The sequence below is a fragment of the Nicotiana attenuata genome, chromosome 9 (assembly GCF_001879085.1).
Source record: "Nicotiana attenuata strain UT chromosome 9, NIATTr2, whole genome shotgun sequence".
In the NCBI taxonomy this organism is placed as follows: domain Eukaryota; kingdom Viridiplantae; phylum Streptophyta; class Magnoliopsida; order Solanales; family Solanaceae; genus Nicotiana; species Nicotiana attenuata.
Genome location: NC_031997.1, coordinates 38,383,737 through 38,406,088, shown reverse-complemented (window position 1 = coordinate 38,406,088; position 22,352 = coordinate 38,383,737). Strand labels below are relative to the sequence as shown.

Genomic DNA, 22,352 nt, shown 5'->3' with positions numbered 1-22,352 from the left:
TGAAATTAAGACATGATGTCATAAAGCAGCTGCTGAGAGATGGAATAATTTCCATTAATTATGTGAAGTGAGAAGTTAATTTAGCAGATCCTCTAACTAAATCAGTGGGAAGAAAATTAATTCTTCAAACCTCAAAAGGGATGGGGTTAAGGCCGACATGTTGTCAATAGAGATGGTAACCCAACCTATGTGATTGGAGATCCGATGAAGTAGGTTCATATGAGTAATAACAAGTCGATATTGGCACTGATGCACTAAAAGAGAGTGCTTGACTACTACTAATTGAGAGGCTGAGTTATAACTCTTAATGAATTTATAGTCCTTATGGATGGTGTATTTAAAAGCAGTATACATTTAATGCATTCACCTATATGAGAGTGGAGTGGGCCCCTCCTATGAGATTTTGGCCTAATCTCTAGAGCTCTCATGAATAACCAGGCACGCGCATGGCCTATTAGGCACAAAACCGTGTTGAACAGCAAAATTACCGAGGGTCAAAATGTGATTGATAAAATCTCTGACTTACAATAAGAATTATTGGTTCATAAAAATATTACATTTCACCAGTAATGCTGTGAATTAAATTTTATTGGTCTAAGTTTGGTTCATAATCCAGAAAATACCAAACCTATTACATTTGGTCCATGCAAATCCAGCAAGTCAATTTTTCCATTCCTTTATTTTTATCCTATGAATTTGAAAATATGCGGGGATTGTGGGAGTATTTTCAAAATTTTAAAATAGCCATGTGTCTTTTAATTTTACAAGTGTCCTATCTATTTCCAAGTGGCATTTTGCATGAAGCCTTGTGGCCAAATACTCTTACATAATTGGTACATGGCAAGAGTTTTTACATGTGGCATTCTTTTAAAAAATTGCTTGACAAATGGCTTTGCTAAGCCAAGTGTCGTTTTGCATGGGATGTGTTGTCATCTTACATGAAGAAAATTTGACAAGTAAGTAAAACACTTGTCTTGTGTAGAAGTTTTCATTAGGCCTATATATAGCAATGATTAAGCCATCATTCTTCAATCATCAAACACCAAGAAAAGCTAATCATTAGCAAAAGAAGAAATTCTTCTATCTTCTTTCCCTCATATACGTCCCTCTCCTTCTAATTTCTTCTTCTATAATATTTTAATTGGCATAAGATATTAATTGCTCTTTTTCTTCCAACTTGCTGGATTTATTGTTTAATTTTGCTGATTCCTGTATCCTCTAAATAAATAGAGATGTGCTTGTTTAATCCTGAGGAAACATTTCACATTGCTAAAATAGTTTCTTAGGACAGTGCCTAGCACAACTCAAGCCAGTTGGTATATTTCTGCTCACAAATAGTTTTATTATAGTACTATGAATTTGAGGTTTAATTCATAGTTGTTGATATTATTTTGATGATTTGATCGCACGAGCAAGTCCGTATGATGTTTTTGGACTTGCGTGCATGTTTGGTTTGGAGCCCCGAGGGCTCGGGTGAGTTTTGGATAAGCCACGGAGTGAAATTAGACTTAGGAAAACTGCTGGTATATTGCAGGTCTGCAGGCTTTGCAGTTGCGACTAAACATCGCATTTGCGATGACTGGGCAGGGGGTGACCTTCGCATTTGCAAAGCTCCAGTCGCAAAAGAGACTCCAACAGTGTTCGCTATTGCGAATGGTCGTTCGCATTTGCGAGGTTAACAGGGTAGGCCTTCCTTCGCAATTGCGAAGCCTTGGTCGCAATTGCGAGTTCGCATTTGCGAACATGACATCGCAAGTGCTATATTTGCGCCTTTGTAAAATCATAACTTAGACGAAAATTCTTCATTTTTCAAACTCCCTCAAACCCTAAGCTCTCTTGGGCGATTTTCTGAAGAAAAGTTCTTCTCCAAATCAATTGTAAGTCGTTTCTAACTCATTTTCTTCAATCTATAACATCTTTTCACATGATTTCAATTCAAAATCAAGGGTTTTCATGGGGGAAATTGGGTGTTTTGGGTAGAACTTAGGATTTTTAAATTTTTGGGGATTTGGACCTCGATTTAAGGTCCGATTTCAAAACAAATTATATATTTGAGTTTGTGGGTGAATTAGTAATCGGGTTTTGGTTCGAACCTCGGGTTTTGACCATGTGGGCCCGGGGTCAATTTTTGACTTTTTGGGGAAATCATTGGAAAACCTATTTTCATGCATTAGAATTGATTCATTTAGCATTTATTGATATCGTTAAGTAAATTGTGGCTAGATACAAGCGAATTGGTGGTGGAATCAAGAGGTAAAGCGATATAGAGACGTCTGTATTTATCCCCTAGAGGCTACAGAGTTAAGAAAAACTTCACATCTATTCATTCCTGTCGTGCGACTTGATTTCTCAATGCAAATTGAACTTCCACTCTGTTTTTTCGCAGATGGTGAGAACATGTACCGCTTCTTCAGCTGACCGGCAGCCCGAGCCCCCAGTAGCAGCTCCTGCGAGGGCAGAGGTCGAAGCCGTGCTGGGGCCCAAGGCAGAGGCAGGGCTCAGCCTAGAGCTCGAGCAGCAACACCAGTAGCGGAGCCTTAGGTTGAGTTTGACGATGAGGTTCCAGCCCAGACAGATCCAGCAGGACCAGCTCAGGTCCTAGAGGGGTTCATCGCCACCCCGGTACTTCAGGATGCTGTGGTCCGTCTAGTGGGCCTTATGAAGAGTGTCGCCCAAGCAGGCTTGCTTCCTGTAGCACCAGTCGTCTCTCAGGCTGGAAGAGGAGCCCAGACTCTTGCTAGTCGCACTCCGGAGCAGATGGCTCCCCAGTTTCAGACTCCAACAGCTCAGCCAGTTGGGGTAGTTCAGCCTGGTGTTGTAGCACAGACCGGAGAGGGGCCAGCTATGTATGTTAATGCCTTGTGGAGATTGGACAGGTTCACCAAGCCTTCGCTACTACTTTTGGTGGTACATCTTTTGAGGATCCCAGGATTATTTGGACAACTGTCATGAGGTTCTACGGAACATGGGAATAGTGGAGACCAATGGGGTCGACTTTGTTGTTTTTCATTTTTCTGGATCTGCCAAGACTTGGTGGAGAGATTATTGTTTAGCTAGACGAGCTGGATCACCAGCTTTGACTTGGGATCAGTTCTCTCAGCTATTTCTGGAGAAGTTTCTTTCTATCACTTAGAGGGAGAACTATCGGAGGCAGTTTGAGCGCCTCCAGCAGGGTTCTATGACTGTTACTCAGTACGAGACAAGATTTATTGACTTGGCCCATCATTCTCTTCTTATACTTCCCATTGAGAGAGAGAGAGTGAGGAGGTTCATTGAGGGACTCGTTCAGCCTATTCGATTGCAAGCGAGATTTCTTTTCAGGATGCGGCCAATGTGGCTAGGAGAGTTGAGATGGTTCTATCACAGGGGAGTGGTCAGGGGTCTGACAAGAGGCCTCGTCATTCGGGCAGGTTCAGTGGTGCCTCATCTGTAGGCAGGGATTCTTTTGGTAGGGGCCATCCTTCTAGGTCGTTTCATTCAGCACTTCAGGCTTCTCACGGTGCTCCAGGTGGCCGTGGTTCTCATATGTAGTATTCTGATAAGTTGCCCTACAGTGCACCGCCAGCTCCTATCATTGCACCAACGCTCCGGAGTTTTTAGAGTGGTCATTCAGGCCGTCAGGGTCAGCAGTCTCAATAGCCGAGGGCTTGTTATACTTGTGGCGATACGAGGCATATTGCTAGATTTTTCCCTCGAGCACCGAGCAGCTCCCAGCATCAGGGTTCTCGTGCCATGGTTTAGGCACCGAATGTTCCACTGCCCGCTCAGCCAGCTAGAGGTGGAGGTAGAGGTGCTAGAGGTGGAGGTAGAGGTATTAGAGGTGGAGGTCAGGCCGCTAGAGGTTGAGGCCAGCCAGCAGGAGGCCGTCCCAGAGATGTAGTTCAGAGTGGTAGGCCCCATCCCCGATGTTATACTCTTCCAGCCAGTCCTGAGGCTGAGGCCTCCGATGCAGTTATCACGGGTACTATTCTGGTTTGTAGTAGAGATGCTTCAGTTCTATTTGATCCAGGATCTACATACTCCTACGTGTCATCTCATTTTGCATCGTATTTGGTCATGCATATTGATTCCTTGAGTGCTCCTGTATATGTGTCTACACCGGTGGGTGATTCTATTGTGGTAGATCGTGTCCATCGTTCATGTATAGTTGTGATTGGGGGTCTTGAGACTCGGGTAGATTTGTTACTTTTAGACATGATTGATTTTTATGTCATATTGGGGATGGACTGGTTATTGCCTTACCACGCTATCTTGGACTGTCATGCCAAGACTGTGACCTTAGCCTTGCCGTGTTTACCTCGTTTAGAGTGGAGAGGGACTCCTAGTCATTTTACCCGTAGGGTTATCTCGTATATGAAGGCTCCGCGTATGGTCGAGAAGGGATGTTTGGCCTATTTGGCATATGTTCATGATTCTAGTGCCGAGGTTCCTTTTATGGATTCTGTGCCTGTTGTTCGCGAGTTTCTTGAGGTATTTCCTTCAGACCTGCCGGGTATGCCACCCGACAGGGATATTGACTTCTGCATTGATTTGGCTCCGGGCACTCAGCCCATTTCTATTTCGATGTATCGTATGGCCCTGCCTGAGTTAAAAGAATTGAAGGAGCAGTTGCAAGACTTGCTTGATAAAGGCTTTATTAGACCTAGTGTCTCGCCTTGGGGTGCGCCGGTGTTGTTTGTTAAGAAGAAAGACAGATCGATGAGAATGTGTATAGATTATCGGTAGTTGAACAAGGTAACAATCAAGAATAAGTATCCATTGCCGAGGATTGATGATTTTTTTGATCAGCTTCAGGGTGACAAAGTCTTTTCAAAGATTGACTTGAGATCTGGCTACCATCAATTGAGGATTAGGGCATCCGATTTCCCTAAGACATCTTTCCGCACTCGGTACGGACATTATGAGTTCTTGGTGATGTCATTCGGGTTGACAAATGCCCCAGTAGCTTTCATGGATATGATGAAGCGAGTGTTCAAGCCTTATTGGATTCGTTCGTGATAGTCTTCATTGATGATATTTTGATCTATTCCCGCAGCCGGGAGGAGCATGAGCAGCATCTGAGAGTTGTTCTTCAGACTTTGAGAGATAGTCAATTGTATGCTAAGTTTTCGAAGTGTGAGTTTTGGTTGCGATCAATTGCTTTCTTGGGTCACGTTGTATCAGCAGAGGGTATTCAGGTGGATCCAAAGAAGATAGATGCATTCAAGAACTGGCCTAGACCCGCATCAGCTACAGAGATCCGAAGCTTCTTGGGTTTGGTAGGCTATTACCGTCGGTTTGTGGAGGGTTTTTCATCTATTGCAGCCCCGATGACCGGTTGACCTAGAAGGGTGCCCAGTTCAGGTAGTCGGACGAGTGTAAGGCGAGCTTTCATTGTTGGACTCCCACGGACTCAGAGGAAGTCCGATGCAGTGTGGGTTATTGTTGATAGGCTGACCAAGTCAGCACATTTCATTCTTGAGGCAATCTCCTATTCTTCCGAGAGGTTAGCTGAGATCTATATCCGGGAGATTGTTCGTCTTCATGGGGTGCCCGTGTCTATCATTTCGGATCGAGGTACGCAGTTTACCTGACATTTCTGGAGGGCAGTTCAACGTGAGTTGCGGGTCGAGCTGAGCACATCATTTCATCCTCAGACGGACGAGCAGTCCGAGCATATTATTCAGATTTTGGAGGATATGCTCCGGGCCTGTATTATTAACTTTGGAGGCTCGTGGGATCAGTTTTTGCCATTAGCGGAGTTTGCATACAACAACAGCTACCAGTCGAGCATCCAGATGGCTCCTTATGAGTCTTTATATGGTAGGCGGTGTCGGTCGCCGATTGGGTGGTTTGCGCTTGGAGAGGCTCGGTTGTTGGGTACGGATCTAGTACAGGATGACTTGGACAAGGTTAAGATCATTCAGGATAGGCTTCGTACAGCTCAGTCCAGGCATAAGAGTTATGCCGACCGTAAGGTTCGTGATGTGGCATTCATGGTCGGCGAGCGGGTGTTGCTTCGGGTGTCGCCTATGAAGGGCGTGATGAGATTTGGAAAGAAGGGCAATCTAAGCCCTAGACTCATTGGTCCTTTTGAGATTCTTGATCGAGTGGAGAGGTGTCTTATAGACTTGCGTTGCCGCCGAGTTTATCAGTCGTGCATCTAGTGTTTCATGTGTCCATGCTTCGGAAGTATCACAGCGATCTATCCCACGTGTTAGACTTCAGCACTGTCCGGTTGGACAAGGACTTGTCCTTTGAGGAGGAGCCGGTAGCCATTCTAGACCGGCAGGTTCGTCAGTTGAGATCGAAGAGTTTCCCTTCTGTTCGTGTTCAGTGGAGAGGTCAGCCTGTTGAGACAACGACCTGGGAGTTCGAGTCCGATATGCGGAGCCGATATCCCCATCTTTTCTTCGACTCAGGTACTTTTCTTATGTATGTTCGAGGACGAACGATTATTTTAGAGGTGGAGAATATGATGACCCGAAAGCGGGTCATCACTCATTTTGAACGTAAATTCTATGTCCCGAGGCCTTAAAAACCTCTTTTTGTCTCACCTCTATTTGCGTGCTCAGTCTGAGCGCGTTTCCGGAAAGCTTTTATGTGGAAACTAAGAAACAAATAAGGAAATTGGCTTTTAAAATTGAATAAAGTTGACTTTGGTCAACATTCATGGTAAACGGATCCGGACCCGTGATCCGACGGTCTCGTAGGGTCCGTAGTTAAATATGGGACTTGGGCGTATGCCCGGAATCGAATTCCGTGGTCCCAAGCCTGAGAAATGAATTTTTGAAAGAAATTGTTTAACTGAAATTATAAGAGTTTTTGGAAATAAAAAGATGTTTGAAATCGAGCCCGTATTTTGGTACCGGAGCCCGGTACAGGTCTCATATAATAATTAAGTTGAATCTGTGAAGGTTGGTAAGATCGGAATTGATTTGGTATAAATCGGACGTATAGTTGAGAAAATAGAAATTTTGATGTTCTTGAGCAATTTTATGAATTTGAGGTTTAATTCATAGTTTTTGATGTTATTTTGATGATTTAATCGCACGAGCAAGCCGTATGATGTTTCTGAACGCGCGTCCATGTTTGGTTACGAGCCCCGAGGGCTCGGGTGAGTTTTGGATTGGCCACGGAGTGAAATTAGACTTAGAAAAACTGCTGGTGTATTGCAGATCTGCAGGCTTCGCAATTTCGAAGCCTGGCTGGCAAATGCGAGCTCGCATTTGCGACTAACCATCGCATTTGCGATGACTGGGCGGGGGGTGACCTTCGCATTGCGAAGCTCCAGTCGCAAAAGCGACTCCAATAGTGTTCGCAATTGCGAACGATCGTTCGCATTTGAGAGGTTAACAGGGCAGGCCTTCCTTCGCAATTGCGAAGCCTTGGCCGCAATTGTGAGTTCACATTTGCGAACATGACATCGCAAATGCGATATCCGCGCCTGTGTAAAATCATAACTTAGACGAAAATTCTTCATTTTTCAAACTCCCTCAAACCCTAAGCTCTCTTGGGCGATTTTCTAAAGAAAAGTTCTTCTCCAAATCAATTGTAAGTCGTTTCTAACTCATTTTCTTCAATCTATAACATCTTTTCACATGATTTCAATTCAAAATCAAAGGTTTTCATGGGGGAAATTGGGTGTTTTGGTAGAACTTAGGATTTTCAAATTTTTGGGGATTCAGACCTCGATTTGAGGTCCAATTTCAAAACAAATTACATATTTGAGTTCGTGGGTGAATGAGTAATCGTGTTTTGGTTCGAACCTCGGGTTTTGACCATGTGGGCTCGGGGTCGATTTTTTACTTTTTGGGGAAATCATTGGAATACCTATTTTCATGCATTAGAATTGATTCATTTAGCATTTATTGATATCGTTAAGTAAATTGTGGCTAGATACAAGCGAATTGGTGGTGGAATTAAGAGGTAAATCGGTAGTTGAGGCTTGAATTGTGTTTATGGCTTTGAGGTAAGTGTTTGGTCTAACCTTAGCTTGAGGGATTAGGAGTTGTGTCTTATTTGCTATGTGTTAATTGTTGTGTACGACGTATAGGTGTGGTCACGAGTATCTATACGTCGGTGTCAAGCATGCCCGTGAGTGTTATATTATGATTGATGTGACTCTGTTTGTATTGTTCATGCTTAATATGACGATTTCTAATGTTGAACAAAGTTTATGGAAGTATTCTTGGTAATTGAACGTTGTAGAGCATTGGCTCAAGTTGAGAATTGAGTTGTGAAGTAATTGTGGAAAAGAGAAGAGGTTTATGATATTGTCTCCCTTGCCGGGATGTTATTGCTTTTGATATTGTCTCTCTTGCCAGGATATTATTAATATGCTATTGTTCCCTTGCCGGGATCCTATTGTGATATTATTGATTCCCTTGCCCAAATTGCTTTGTGATTGTTGCTTGGGTGAGGAAGAGTGTAAAGCACGAAGGTTGATGTCGTGCGTGATTTTGAGAGTGTTAATGCACGAAGGGTGATGTCGTGCCGATATTGTGAGGTAAAAGCACGAAGGGTGATGCCGTGTCGCACGATGTACAATGCTGTGCCATGATATGAGTGATAATGCACGAAGGATAAATCCGTGCCATGATTATGTGAGGTAAAAGCACGAAGGGTGATGTCGTGCCGATTCTATTGATTCTTATGGTGAGGATGAGAGTAAAAGAACGAAGGGTGATGCCGTGCACGTGTTATTGAGTTCCTGCTTCTTGCTGATAATTGAATTATGGCGTTCTTTACATTTCCCTATTGGTTTTCTATTGCTACCTGATATTCCCCGCAACATGTTTCCCCCTTCTATCTTTAACTGTAAATATTTGCCTTTATTTTTCCGCTGTATATGATTTAACTGCACAGGTTTATTTGGTAGTCTCGTCCTAGCCTCGTCACTACTTCGCCGAGGTTAGGCTCGACACTTACAAGCACATGGGGTCGGTTGTGCTGATACTACACTCTGCACTGTGTGCAGATCCCGGTGCTGCAGCTTTTGGACCACAGTGAGGTTGCTACCTTCAGTCCAGTGGCGGAGACCCGAGGTAGTCCTGCAGGCGTCCGCAGGCCTTGGCGTCTCCTTCTACCTTTCCATTCTGTTTCTTTTATGTATTTCAGAGACAACTTTGTATTTATCTTTCAGACCATTGTTTGTAGTATTCGTAGATAGTCCGTGACATTGTGGCACCAAATTCTGGGTAGATTTGTATGTTGGATTCCACGCTAGTATATGGTTAAACTATTAGTTTTCGTCTTCCACATTTCTGTTTATGATAATTATTCCACTGTTGATCTCCTATTATATTGAACTGTTAAAAAGGCTTAGTAAAGCGGTTAATGAATCTATAATACTCGGTTTGCCTAGCTTTCACGAGTAGGCGCCATCACGACTCCCGAGGGTGGGAAATCCGGGTCGTGACACAAGAACATGTGGCAAGCCTTCTGGAAGGGAAGAGATAAATGGCAAGAAGCTTTTGAAAAGTGGAAATTGCTTTGCCACGTTCCTTTCCCTCAGCATATGATTCCATGCACATGTGCCTATAAATAGGCTCTCAATTGGACAAGAAATCATCATCAGCAAGACAAAAAGAAATCCTTCTTCTCTTTCCTTCTAATTTCATTATTCACCAACTTCCCTTTGTTGTCTTTTTCCTTATTGCAGTATTATCATCGTTATTTTCCGATGTCATTTTCCTACAATCTAAGAAACTATGGCAAGTAATACTACTACGGAGATTTTTGATGATGCTATAAATTTTGGTGTTTTCTCTGCTGCTACTGTTCCAGCTGTCCTACCAGATATCCATGGTGTTGCAAATACGTTATTGCAAACACTAATGTCAAAACACAGGTATGTGAATAGACATGGTTACATATCCAATACTAATATTAAAACCATCAAGAAAAATGCACCTCAATGCTATAGAAGAGTTGGGAAAAATGGCAATCTCGCTAACTCAAAATTTAATTTGACTAAAGCGGCTAATATAGTTGTTGCGGTTATTTCCCAAATAAATAATGTGGCCAATGTGAGAAATTGGGTGATAGACTCTGGTGCTACTAGGCACATTTGTGCAAACAAAAATGAATTTTTGTCTTACACCCAAGTTGAGGAAGGAGAAGAAACTATTTATCTTTGTGACTCAAGAACAACTCGTATTTTTGGGAAAGGAAAATTCTTCTTAAACTCACATCTGGTAAAACTCTAGCATTGAGTGATGTATTGCATGTTCCTAATATCCAAACCAATTTGATTTCTGTGGAGTTATTAGAAAAAGTTGGAGTGAAGGTTTCATTTGGAAATAATGAGGTCGTATTGACCAAAAATGATATTTTTGTGGGCAATGGATATTGTAACCATGGTTTATTTGTGCTTAATATTTTTGATACCAACAACAAAAATGCATCTTCTTCTGCTTATATGGTTGAGTCAATTTCTTTGTGGCACGCTAAACTAGGACATGTTAATGTCGCGTATATAAAGAAAATGCAGTCGTTAGGATTAATATCTAGTTTAGACTCAAATAACATTAACAAGTGTGAAATATACGCTGAAGCTAAAAGTACTAGAAAGACTTGTTTTTCTGTAAATAGAGAAACCGAATTATTGTCCTTGATTCACACTGATTTAGGCGATTTAAAGCATACTATGACTAGAGGTGGTAAAAAGTATTATGTGACATTTATTGATGATTTTTCTAGATATACTAAGTTGTATTGTCTTAGAAATAAAGATGATGCTTTTAATGCTTTTATTTCTTATAAAATTGAGGTTGAAAATCAACTTAGTAGAAAAATCAAGAGAATTAGATTTGATAGAGGTGGAGAATATTTATCTTTAAATAATTTTCGTGAAAAGAATGGAATAATTCATGAAGTAACTCCACCTTATTCACCTGAGTCAAATGGAGTAGCTTAAAGAAAAAATAGAACAATGAAAGAGATGATGAACTTTATGTTAGTTAGTTCTAATGCCCCTGATAATTTGTGGGGTGAAGCTATTTTATCTGCATGTCACTTACAAAATAGAATACCGCATAAAAGAATCGGCAAAACTCTTTATGAATTATGAAAGGGTTATATACCTAATCTGAAATATTTAAAAGTGTGGGGGTGCCTTGCTAAAGTTCTTTTGCCTGAACCTAAAAAGAGAAAAATAGGTTCTAAAACTGCTGATTGTATGCTTATTGGATATGCTGAAAATAGTGTTGCATATAGATTTTTTGTTTCAAAAAGTGATGTGCTTGATTGTAATACTATTGAGACAAAGAATGCTGAGTTCTTTGAATATATTTATCCATTGTCTGATGAAATTTCTCATACACCTGTTGAAACGAATAGTGAAATTACCTCTAATGAGGAACTGAGAAGGAGCAAAAGTCCTAGGAAAGAATATTTTTCTTATGGAAATGATTTCAAACTTTTCTTGGCGATAATGAACCATCAAATTATTTTGAAGCTATATCTTCTTTAGAAGCTAATTATTGGAAAGAGGCAATAAAAGTTGAAATTGATTCTGTTATGAAAAATAATACATGGTAACTGACTTACCTCCTCGTGAAAAACCTATTGGTTGTAAATGGATTTTCAAAAATAAATTTAATCTTGATGGATCTTTAGATAAATATAAAGCTCGGTTAGTAGCAAAAGGTTTTTCTCAAAAATAAAATATAGATTATTTTGATACATTTGCACCAGTGACAAGAATTTCTTCTATTCGAGTTTTAACTGCCTTAGCTTCAATCTATAAGCGTTCTATGCACCAAATAGATGTCAAAACTGCTTTTCTAAATGGTGATTTAGAAGAAGAAATTTACATGGTTCAACCTGCAGGCTGTGTCATTCTTGGACAAGAAAATAAAGTTTGTAAATTAGTTAAATCTCTTTATGGCCTTAAACAATCTCCTAAGTAGTGGTATGAGAAATTTGAACACGTCTTACTAAGAGAATGTTTTTCTTCAGTTGAGGTGGATAAATGTGTTTATACTAAAGTGGTATACTGATGTTCTAAACGTCAATACCACACAAGAGGGGGGGGGGGTGATTTGTGTGGTACCCAATTTTCGATCTAGAAGAACCAGGTTCTTCTAAGTGATCTAACTACTACTGTTTGCGGAATTAAAAGTACATAAAATAAAGAACACAGAGATTTTTACATGGAAAACACCTGGCTCAAAAGGTGAAAAAACCACGACCTACTACTCAGTAGGATTTTCCCAAACTTCCACTAAAATTACTGAGCCAAAACAATATTTACAAAAACTCTTTGTAAACCTAAGGATTAACTCTAATCCCTTTGTAGCACACAGCCTCAACCGTTGCAACAACTTCAAGTTAGCCTATAACTTGAATACTCAAAGTACCTATTACAATTGCTTCTATAAAAGCTGAAAGGTACACTTTAATCCACCTACTACAATTGAACTAGAAATAAAGAAAGACACATAAAACTCTTTATGGAGCTGGTTCTTCAATCCTGTTCAAGTAGCTTCAGGAGTGCACACTTAAGTAAAACTAAATTGTTTGCAAAATCGCCTTGCTCTTTTGCTCTCAATTTAGTTTTACTTCTGCGTATGTGCAACACCTGTAAAAGAGAACAATCACTGTTATTTAAGAGTTAGTAATTAGAGTTTGATTGAGACTCAATTGCTGATCTTCCATCGAAATTGAGTCCTTGAACAACACAAACTCCAACCCTATCTTTTATCCGGATTGTATTCTCTTCTCATAAGGAGACTTTCTCTCTTTATCCCATATGCAACCTTTTTGATCAGTTCAGGAGATATTGATGCTTGATCAATGGGACTTATCTCCTTCACATGCATTTCACATGTATAGGTTGACAAACACTGTGCTTCACATGATGGACCTGGTCCATGACTGAGTTCATTTGTCATTCTTCAAAACTTCACCTTTTCTTGGGCCAACAAATTCCCTCTTTTTGATGATGACAAACTCTGTGCTTTTTACTGATCAAAGAACCTGTAAGAACTCAGCTTAACCAACAACACTTAACTTAGAAATTTTACTTATCATCAAGGACCAGGTTGATTAGGTTATAAATATCACTTAAATCAGAATAATGAGTAAAGCACAATATCTCTTCCCCCTTTTGGCATCATCGAAAAGTTGCATACACAGTGTGAATCCCAGATTTTAATAAGTACTCATGGCCACTGGGGCAACTGCAAGTGAAATCATTGTGCAATTATCAATAATCAACAAACATATTTAATCTATCAAGATCAGAATCATCAGTGAACAAGAGAAAACAGCAGTTGTCATTGATAGAGATATGATTCCACAAACAGACCACAAAAAGAAAGAAAAACTTTTAAAACATGAGCAAAAAACAGAAACATCCCTAATCTGGGTCACTGGGGGTACTAGACTGGTTCAGAAGACAAGTGTTAGGAGACCTAAGGCTTGGAAGAACTAGAGGGTTGATATTGGAGAAGGTTCAGCATATTCTGAAGCATTCCATCACTCTTCTCCTTTTCTTTGGCTAGCTCAATTCTAAGGCCATCTCTCTCAGTTTCCAATTCAGCCACACGAGCCTTGAGCCTAGCAATTTCATCATCCTTAGTGCCACATTCCTGAACCAAAGCCCTAACCTTGCTGTTGATGGGTGTCCTCAGAGATGAACCAGGTTCAACTGGGATGGCATTGACTGGATAGTCACAAGCCAGCAGGGTCTTAACACAAAAATGTTCCTTGCTTGATGCCATTTCCCATTTCTTCAAAGGCACATTCAGCCTGTCCAGAACTGTAGTCAGTATGAACCCATATGGAGTGGCATGAGCCTTGGAGCCATTGATGACCTTGTCTAGCAATTTGACAATGAAAGCAGGCCAGTTGATTTGCATTCCTCTCACTAGGCACTCCATAAGAACCAGGTCCATGTAATTTGCAGTGTGCCTTCTCTCCTGTCTAGGCAATAGACACTTGTTGACAAATTCAAACAAGACCTTGTGCTCAGGCCTCATTTCACTTTTCTGCACAAATCTGGCTTCAGGCACATCTCTAGAGTCACAGAACCTTCTAGTGATTTCAAGAGCAGTAGGGAGAGAATCCAGGCATGGCCACCTTTGCCTTGTATAGTCATCATACCCTTCAGTAGGTATGTCCAGGATCTCATCCAGTTTGAGTGCATCAAACTTCACTTTGACTCCTTTCACCAGGCTGGTGACTACTCCATCTTTCACAGCAGCATTGGCCATAAATTTAATCAGTTCATTCCTGGCCAGCCTCCCATCCATTTCAAGGACCATGTCGTTCCAACCTTGTGCAGCTAAAGCATCCACCAGTCTCTTCATCCCTGATTTTTCCAGGTCCTTCAACAGTCTACCTTTCAAGATTTTTCTTCTGCCAAAAATGGCAAGCTTGTCCTGTTCCTGTTCAGATTTCTCTCCTTCTTCTTCTCCACTCCATTCATCATCTTCTTCAGTAATTTTCACCTGCTTGCCTTTCACTGCAGATCTTGTCCTCTTGGATAATGAGGGTTCAGCAGACACAGGTACAGAGGAAGACTTCTTGGAAGAAGTCTTGGACTTTTTAGGTTTTGGTGTAGAACCTCCACTGTTGTTCACCTTTCTTGATGGACCAGTTCCATCTCCTCTTCTTCTACAACCTCAGAGGATTCAGCAACCTTTCTCTTTCCCTTCTCCATTTTCTTTTTCTTGCTTTCTTCCAGAGCTTTTTTTAGGTCAGCTTCACTTTGTCTTACCCTGCTTCTTGTAGCTTTTCCCTTAGGCACTGAAGGGGCAGTAGATTTTGGGGATGAAGGTTTTCTTTTCTTGGTTGGTTAGGGTACATTTTGGGCCTTTTGTGAGGTAGCTTTGCGTTTCTTTTGGTCATAACTTGCCCCAACCTTTTTCAGAAGATCGGCCAGGGTTTCCTCAGCAGATGAACCAGGTTCATCTCTTTGTTTGCTTAGATGAACCAACCCTTCAGCTGCTTCCCTAGAGCCACTTCCCCCTGACTTTATGCCACTCTCTTCTGCACCCCCACATATAGCAAGAACTGCTCCTTTACCTTTTCCCCTCTCTTCACCACTTGCTCCCTCTCTCTCTTTTCCTTTCTTTTTACCTCCACTCCTACTCGATTCAGCCAACATTACATCTCTAACAGGTCCAACTAGAACAAACCTATTTTCTACGTTTTCAGCCACAGAAGAACTTACCTCAGGGGTTTCTTGAATTTTCTCAGTGTCAGAAGACCCATGTCCTTCACCTTCACTGGCAGATATAAAGGATTCAGAGTCAGACTCTTGAGCTGGGCTTTCTTTCATCTGGCTAGCTTTCAATCTCTCATTTAAAACTTCCTCAGAGCTCCAGATGTTACAGTTTTTCTAGCCAACATTTTCTGCCTTCGAAGCCTAGGTTTTGGGGATTCACTAGGAGGAGTAGATGAGGATGAATTTGAGGGTGATGGTGGTGGAGGAGTGCCAAGATGATCTTGTGGGTTAGACATGGTTGATTGTTTCTTGAGAGAATTTGGGAATTTCTGAAGAAGAGAAGCGATTAAAACTGGAGAAATATTTTTGACGATTTTAGAATAATAAAGAAGATTAGATATGTGGTGTGTATTTAAAGGCAATTTGACATTAATGCAGTAACGGCAGCTTTTCAGGGGTCAATTAGAAGTCTAATCAAGGTGTAATTCCAGGCTTTTAATGATTTTTTTGGCTTCCCTAGATATTAGGCAAAAATTACGATTTTTTAGAGTTCTAAATGAACGAAACTGGTTCAATCCCTCAATGGATAGAATTTTCTAGGAATTTGGCAAGTATAGGACTTCTGCTCATGATTGAATTGTTAATCTTTCTAATTATGCAAAGTATCGAAAACATACCTGAACTTTCATATGAACTCATACTGATGAATCAGGTTCTTCATATAGAACTCTCTTGAACATGCCTCAAATGCCATAATAGAAAAAACTTTGTAAGAGATCAGGAGTCATATGTACACATGTCACAGGAGTATACTAACTAAACTATGAAACTGAGTAAGAATTAATCTAGATATTTACACAAAGTTAGAACTCCTAACCAAAATTTTTTTTTTTTAATTTTTTTTTTCATTGTGCATTCTGAACTGGACCTATTAGGTGATCTTAATCATCCCTAATTCCAACCTGTTCCTCTCAAAGTTTTCTCTACTCAGTGCTTTAGTGAAAATGTCAGCAATTTGCTTATCAGTAGCACAGAATTCTATAGAGATCAGTCATTTCTCATAGTTATCTCTTAAGAAGTGGTGTCTAACATCTATGTGCTTAGTCCTCTTATGATGAACATGGTTCTTTGTCATACTTATAGCACTAGTGTTATCACAGAATATTGGAATACAACCAACTTCAATACCAAAATCTACCAGTTGCTGTTTGATCCATAGCAATTGAGCACAACAAGAGGCAGCAGCAACATACTCAGCTTTAGTAGTAGATAAGGCCACTGAGTTTTGCTTTTTGGTAGCCCATGACACAAGACATGAACCAAGGAAGTGTGCCATACCTGAGGTTCTCTTCCTATCCACTAGAAAACCTGCATAATCAGCATCAGCATATCCTACTAGATTAAAATTGCTACCTTTGGGATACCAAAGACACAGATCAGTGATGCCTTTCAAGTATCTTAGTATCCTTTTGACAGCAACCGGGTGAGATTCTTTAGGATTAGCCTGAAAGCGAGCACAAAGCCTTACACTGAACACAATGTCAGGTCTGCTAGCAGTAAGATACAGAAGAGAGCCAATCATACCCCTATACAACTTTTGATCAACAGATGAACCAGGTTCATCAACATCTAATTTAGTGGCAGTTGCAATAGGTATGTCTATTTCTTTAGATTCTTCCATTTTAAACTTTTTGATTAGCTCCTTTGCATACTTTTGCTGATGGATCATGGTTCCATTTGGACTTTGTTTGATCTGTAAGCCTAAGAAGAAGTTAAGCTCACCCATCATGCTCATTTCAAACTCACTCCTCATTAATTTGGCAAAGTCCTTACTTAGCTTATCAGTAGTGGCCCCAAAGATTATGTCATCCACATATATTTGTACAACAAGGAGAACCTTACCTTTTTCCTTTAAGAATAAGGTACTATCAATTTTACCTCTCTTGTAACCATGCTCCGGCAGAAATTTTGACAATCGTTCATACCATGCTCTTGGAGCCTGCTTGAGTCCATAGAGAGCCTTGTCTAACTTGTACACATGCTCAGGACATTCCTTGCTCTCAAACCCTGGAGGTTGTTTCACAAACACTTCTTCTTTCAGTTAGCCATTTAGGAAGGCACTTTTGACATCAATCTGATGAAGAGTGAATTCCATATGTGCTGCAAAGGCTATGAGAAGTCTGATTGCCTCTAGTCTTGCAACTGGAGCAAAAGTCTCATCATAATCTATGCCCTCCTCCTGGCTGTAACCTTGAACCACCAGTCTTGCCTTGTTTCTTGTAACAGTTCTATCTTCATCAAGTTTGTTCCTAAAGACTCATTTTGTACCAATAACTGATCTATCATTGGGCCTTGGATCTAGATGCCAAACTTGACTTCTCTCAAATTGATTGAGTTCATCTTGCATTGCATTGACCCAATCTGCATCTTGCAAAGCCTGAACAACATTTTTAGGTTCAATAAGAGATACAAATGCATCAACAGCACACAGATTCTTTAATTGTGATCTAGTTTTGACTCCAGATGTTGGATCAGTGATAATGTTCTCAATGGGATGAGAACTTTGGTACTTGTGAGGTTTCACAACCAACTATTTTCTACTATATGTTTCTCCCATGTTCTGTTGCAGAGGAACAGGGTCATGAACAGGTTCCTTTAAGGAATTTATTTCAATTTCTCTTTGATTAGTTCCCCCTGTCAGGTTGCCCTGGATTGAAAAACCTGTTCCATTACCTGTTCCTTCGGTTGGTGCCACTTTGACTTATGCTGAAGCTTCAGTCAAGTCCTTTACCAATCCAATGGCTTCATCTTCATGTTCCTATCTCTCAGAAAGAATGTTAGTTTCATCAAATACTACATGTAAACTTTCTTCTACACACAAAGTTCTTTTATTAAACACTTTATATGCTTTGCTATGTGAAGAATATCCTAAGAATACTCCCTCATCACTTCTGGGATCAAACTTACCTAGGGAGTCTTTTCCATTATTGTGCACATAGCACTTACAACCAAATGCCCTAAGATGGGATATGTTTGGTTTTCTCCCTTTAAGTAACTCATAGGGAGTCTTCTCTACAAGAGGTCTAGTCATGCATCTATTGATTATGTAACATGCAGTGTTTACAGCCTCTGCCCAAAAACTGTGAGGCAGTTTACTAGAAAGAAGCATGGTCCTAGCCATGTCCTCAAGAGTCCTATTCTTTCTTTCAACTACTCCATTTTGTTGAGGAGTCCTAGGGGCAGAGAAATTAAGATCTATACCATTTTCATCACAGAATTCAGCAAACTTGGAATTTTCAAATTCAGTTCCATGATCAGACCTAATGGATGCAAGTTGATTTCCTAATTGTTTTTGAGTTTTTCTAACAAATGCAGTAAACATGTCAAATGCTTCATCTTTAGAAGTTAGAAATAGAACCCAGGTAAATCTAGAATAATCATCAACAAGCACCATTACATATTTCTTTCCACCTCTGCTCATGGTTCTCATTGGACCACAAAGATCCATATGGACCAGTTCTAACGACTTGGTTGTGCTTACCATTTTCTTGGTTTTGAAGGATAATCTTACCTGCTTCCCCTTTGCACATGCCTCACAAACTTTGTCTTCCATGAACTTGATATTGAGTAACCCTATCACCAAGTCCTTAGAGACTAATTTGTTTAGCTGATTCAGACTGGCATGACCAAGTCTTTTGTGCCACAGGAGGGGATCATTAACCAACACACTTAGGCAAGTGATTTCATTTTCTGAGAGAGTGGACAAATCTACAATGTAAATATTGTTAACTCTCTTTCCCTGCAAAACAATCTTGTCAGTGGTAAAATTAATCACAAAGCATTTAGTAGAGGTGAATGCTACAAGGTTACCTCTGTCACACAGTTGTGACACACTGATCAGGCTATATTTCAAGCCATCTATCAAGTAGACATTCTCAATGGAGTGAGAGTGTGTCTTACATACCTTTCCAACCCCAATGATCTCACCTTTCTTTCCATTACCAAAGGGGACATTACCTCCTTTTAAGTCTTCAAGTGAAAGGAACTGGTCCTTGTTCCCAGTCATATGTTTTGAGCAGCCACTATCCATATACCATATTTGGCTACTTCCTTTCACTTGGACCTGCAAAAAGAAATCAGGGGTTAATCTTTGGAACCCAAACTAGTTTGGATCCCTTTCTATTGGCAAAATGATGAATCAAATTCCTTCTTGCCCACCCAGGCAGCTTACTTTTTTCTTGAACAAAGGCTTTGTTCTTTTGACTGGCCTTTTCTTTTGCATTACATTCACTTTTGTAATGGCCAGTCTTGCCACAGTGTGTGCAATTTTATTTTCAGGAAGTGTGAGGTACTTGCTTTTAGGGTCCCACTTTGGTGCTTGAGTCCCATAGCCAAGTCCTCTTTTGTTGCTACTGTGATGCTCTTGCAACCAAGAAAGTGCATCAGAAGCCTTGTTCCATTTGCAAGTTCTGTCTAGTTCATGTTTCACTTTTCCTAGATCTTCTTTTAGGACTTTAATCAATTCATCCTTCTTATACAACTCATCCTTCATTTTTCCTAAGTTTTCCTCTAGAGTGAGATATGTGTGATCAACTTTCTTCTTTCCTGTTCCTAGTTTCAGTTTTAAATTTTCAGACCTAAGTTCTAGGACACTGGTGTCAAGTTCAAGAACCTGGTTCTTCAACTTAGCATTTTTGCTATCACTCTCATTAGCCCTAGACTCTAGACTTTTGCATTTTGTTTTTAGAGTTACACATTCCCTAGATAGCTATTCCTTCTCATTGTTAATTATCTCAGACTCATCAATGAAGTCTAGTAATAGTTCAGCCAGCCTTTCGTTAGACAAAAATTTAATCTTGTCTTTGAGATGAAGAATACTTACCTCTTGTTCATCATCTGATTCTCCGATGGCCATAAGGGCCTGTTCATCTCCATCTTCATCCTGTGAGTCCTTATCTGATGTTTCTCCCTAGGCAGCAACCATAGCCTTTGTTGATCCTTTGTTCCTTTTTGGTTGAACCTGTTCCTTCTTCCTGTTCCTTCGTTCAGCCCTTTCTTTCTTGCACTCAATTTCACATTGAGGGCAATTCTTGATCATGTGATCAGTCTTACCACACTTGTAGCAACCCTCATTGGTCTGTTTCTCAGGAGCCCTTGGTTTGTTGAAGGTTGTACCTCTTGAAGAACCCTTTCCTCTCATCAGGTACCTTTTGAAATCTCTTGTGATCATTGCCATTTCATCATCCTCCAGATCTGAACCTTCAGCAATTCTGAGAGCCAGACTTCTTTCCTTCTTGGGTATATCCATCTTCATGGTTTGCCTTCTCAGTTCATAGGCAGTAGGATTTCCAATTGGTTCATCCAGCTTGAGTGTAGCAATATTCTTAGATTCCTGAATAGCAGTGATTTTGCTTTCCCATGAGACTGGCAGAACTCTTCTCAAGATTTTCTCAACCTTGTCTTCTTCAAGAATAATCCTTCCAAGAGACTTAAGTTCATTTGTCAGTGTAGTGAACCTAGTATACATCTCTTGGATAGTTTCTCCTTCCTTCATAGTGAAATTCTCATATTGAGAATACAACAGTGTTCCTCTGGACCTCTTCACTTAAGGCGTTCCTTCATGAGCCACTTGCAAAGTGTCCCAGATTTCCTTAGCAGTGGTACAACTTTGGATCCTGCTGTACTCATCTGGACCTAGTCCACACACAAGCTATTTCTTAGCCTTAGCATTTTTCTCCCACTTCTTCAGGTCTTCGGCAGTGCAGTCAGCTCTTGTCTTTGGCACATCAACTCCTTCAGCATTCTTCTTTGAGGTTGCTAGAGGACCATCAGTGACTATGTCCCAGAGTTCATAGTCTTCCCTTATGATGTGATCCCTCATCCTGTTCTTCCACCAAGAATAATACTGGCCATTGAAGAGTGGAGGCCTAACAGTGGATTGCCCTTCCCAGTTCCCAGGTAGTGCACTCATGTTGATCTTCTCCTAAGGTGTTAGCCTCTTCAAGGATAACCTGCTCTGATACCAATTGATGTTCTAAACGTCAATACCACACAAGAGGGGGGGTGATTTGTGTGGTACCCAATTTTCTATCTAGAAGAACCAAGTTCTTCTAAGTGATCTAACTACTACTATTTGCGGGATTAAAAGTACATAAAATAAAGAACACAAAGATTTTTACGTGGAAAACACCTGGCTCAAAAGGTGAAAAAATCACGACCTACTACTCAGTAGGATTTTCCCAAACTTCCACTAAAATCACTGAGCCAAAACAGCATTTACAAAAACTCTTTGTAAATCTAAGGATTAACTCTAATCCCTTTGTAGCACACAGCCTCAACTGTTGCGACAACTTCAAGTTAGCCTATAACTTGAATACTCAAAGTACCTATTACAATTGCTTCTATAAAAGCTGAAAGGTACAACTTTAATCCACCTACTACAATTGAACTAGAAATAAAGAAAGACACATAAAACTCTTTATGAAGCTGATTCTTCAATCTTGTTCAAGTAGCTTCAGGAGTGCACACTTAAATCTCACATAAATTGTTTGCAAAATCGCCTTGCTCTTTTGCTCTCAATTTAGTTTTACTTCTGCGTATGTGCAACACCTGTAAAAGAGAACAATCACTGTTATTTAATGAGTTAGTAATTAGAGTTTGATTGAGACTCAATTGCTGATCTTCCATCGAAATTGAGTCCTTGAACAACACAAACTCCAACCCTATCTTTTATCCGGATTGTATTCTCTTCTCATAAGGAGACTTTCTCTCCTTATCCTATATGCAACCTTTTCGATCAGTTCAGGAGATATTGCTGCTTGATCAATGGGACTTATCTCCTTCACGTGCATCTCACATGTATAGGTTGACAAACACTGTGCTTCACATGATGGACCTGGTCCATGACTGAGTTCATTTGTCATTCTTCAAAACTTCACCTGTTCTTGGGCCAACATTATCCCTACCTTGTGCAGGTAGCTTTGTCTCGTTATATAGTCTTTGCAATTCTAATCTCATGAATTAGCTTTCGCGGTTGAGTTAGATCAAAGTACTTTTTCGTCACATGGTATTAGAATCAGACCCATCCATAGTTATTCTTGGTTTACCCAATATCGTACCCCATGTTACGTTGTCCATGCTTCGGACGCCCAATTGTAGGAGTTGTTTTTTTTTTTAGGGGGGGGGGGGTTGGGGG

The 22,352-nt window shown here is 40.5% G+C and overlaps 1 protein-coding gene across 1 annotated transcript in view; it reads left to right on the top strand.

Annotated features, from left to right (window-relative positions):
* The window catches only part of LOC109232663 (glutamine synthetase-like), a 55,005-nt gene continuing 42,345 nt past the window's right edge, over positions 9,693–22,352 (top strand). Inside the window, exons 1-2 of the mRNA XM_019398419.1 lie at positions 9,693–9,832; positions 17,859–17,934. Of these exons, the coding sequence (XP_019253964.1) occupies positions 9,693–9,832; positions 17,859–17,934 (216 nt within the window). The remainder of the gene's footprint in view (positions 9,833–17,858; positions 17,935–22,352) is intronic.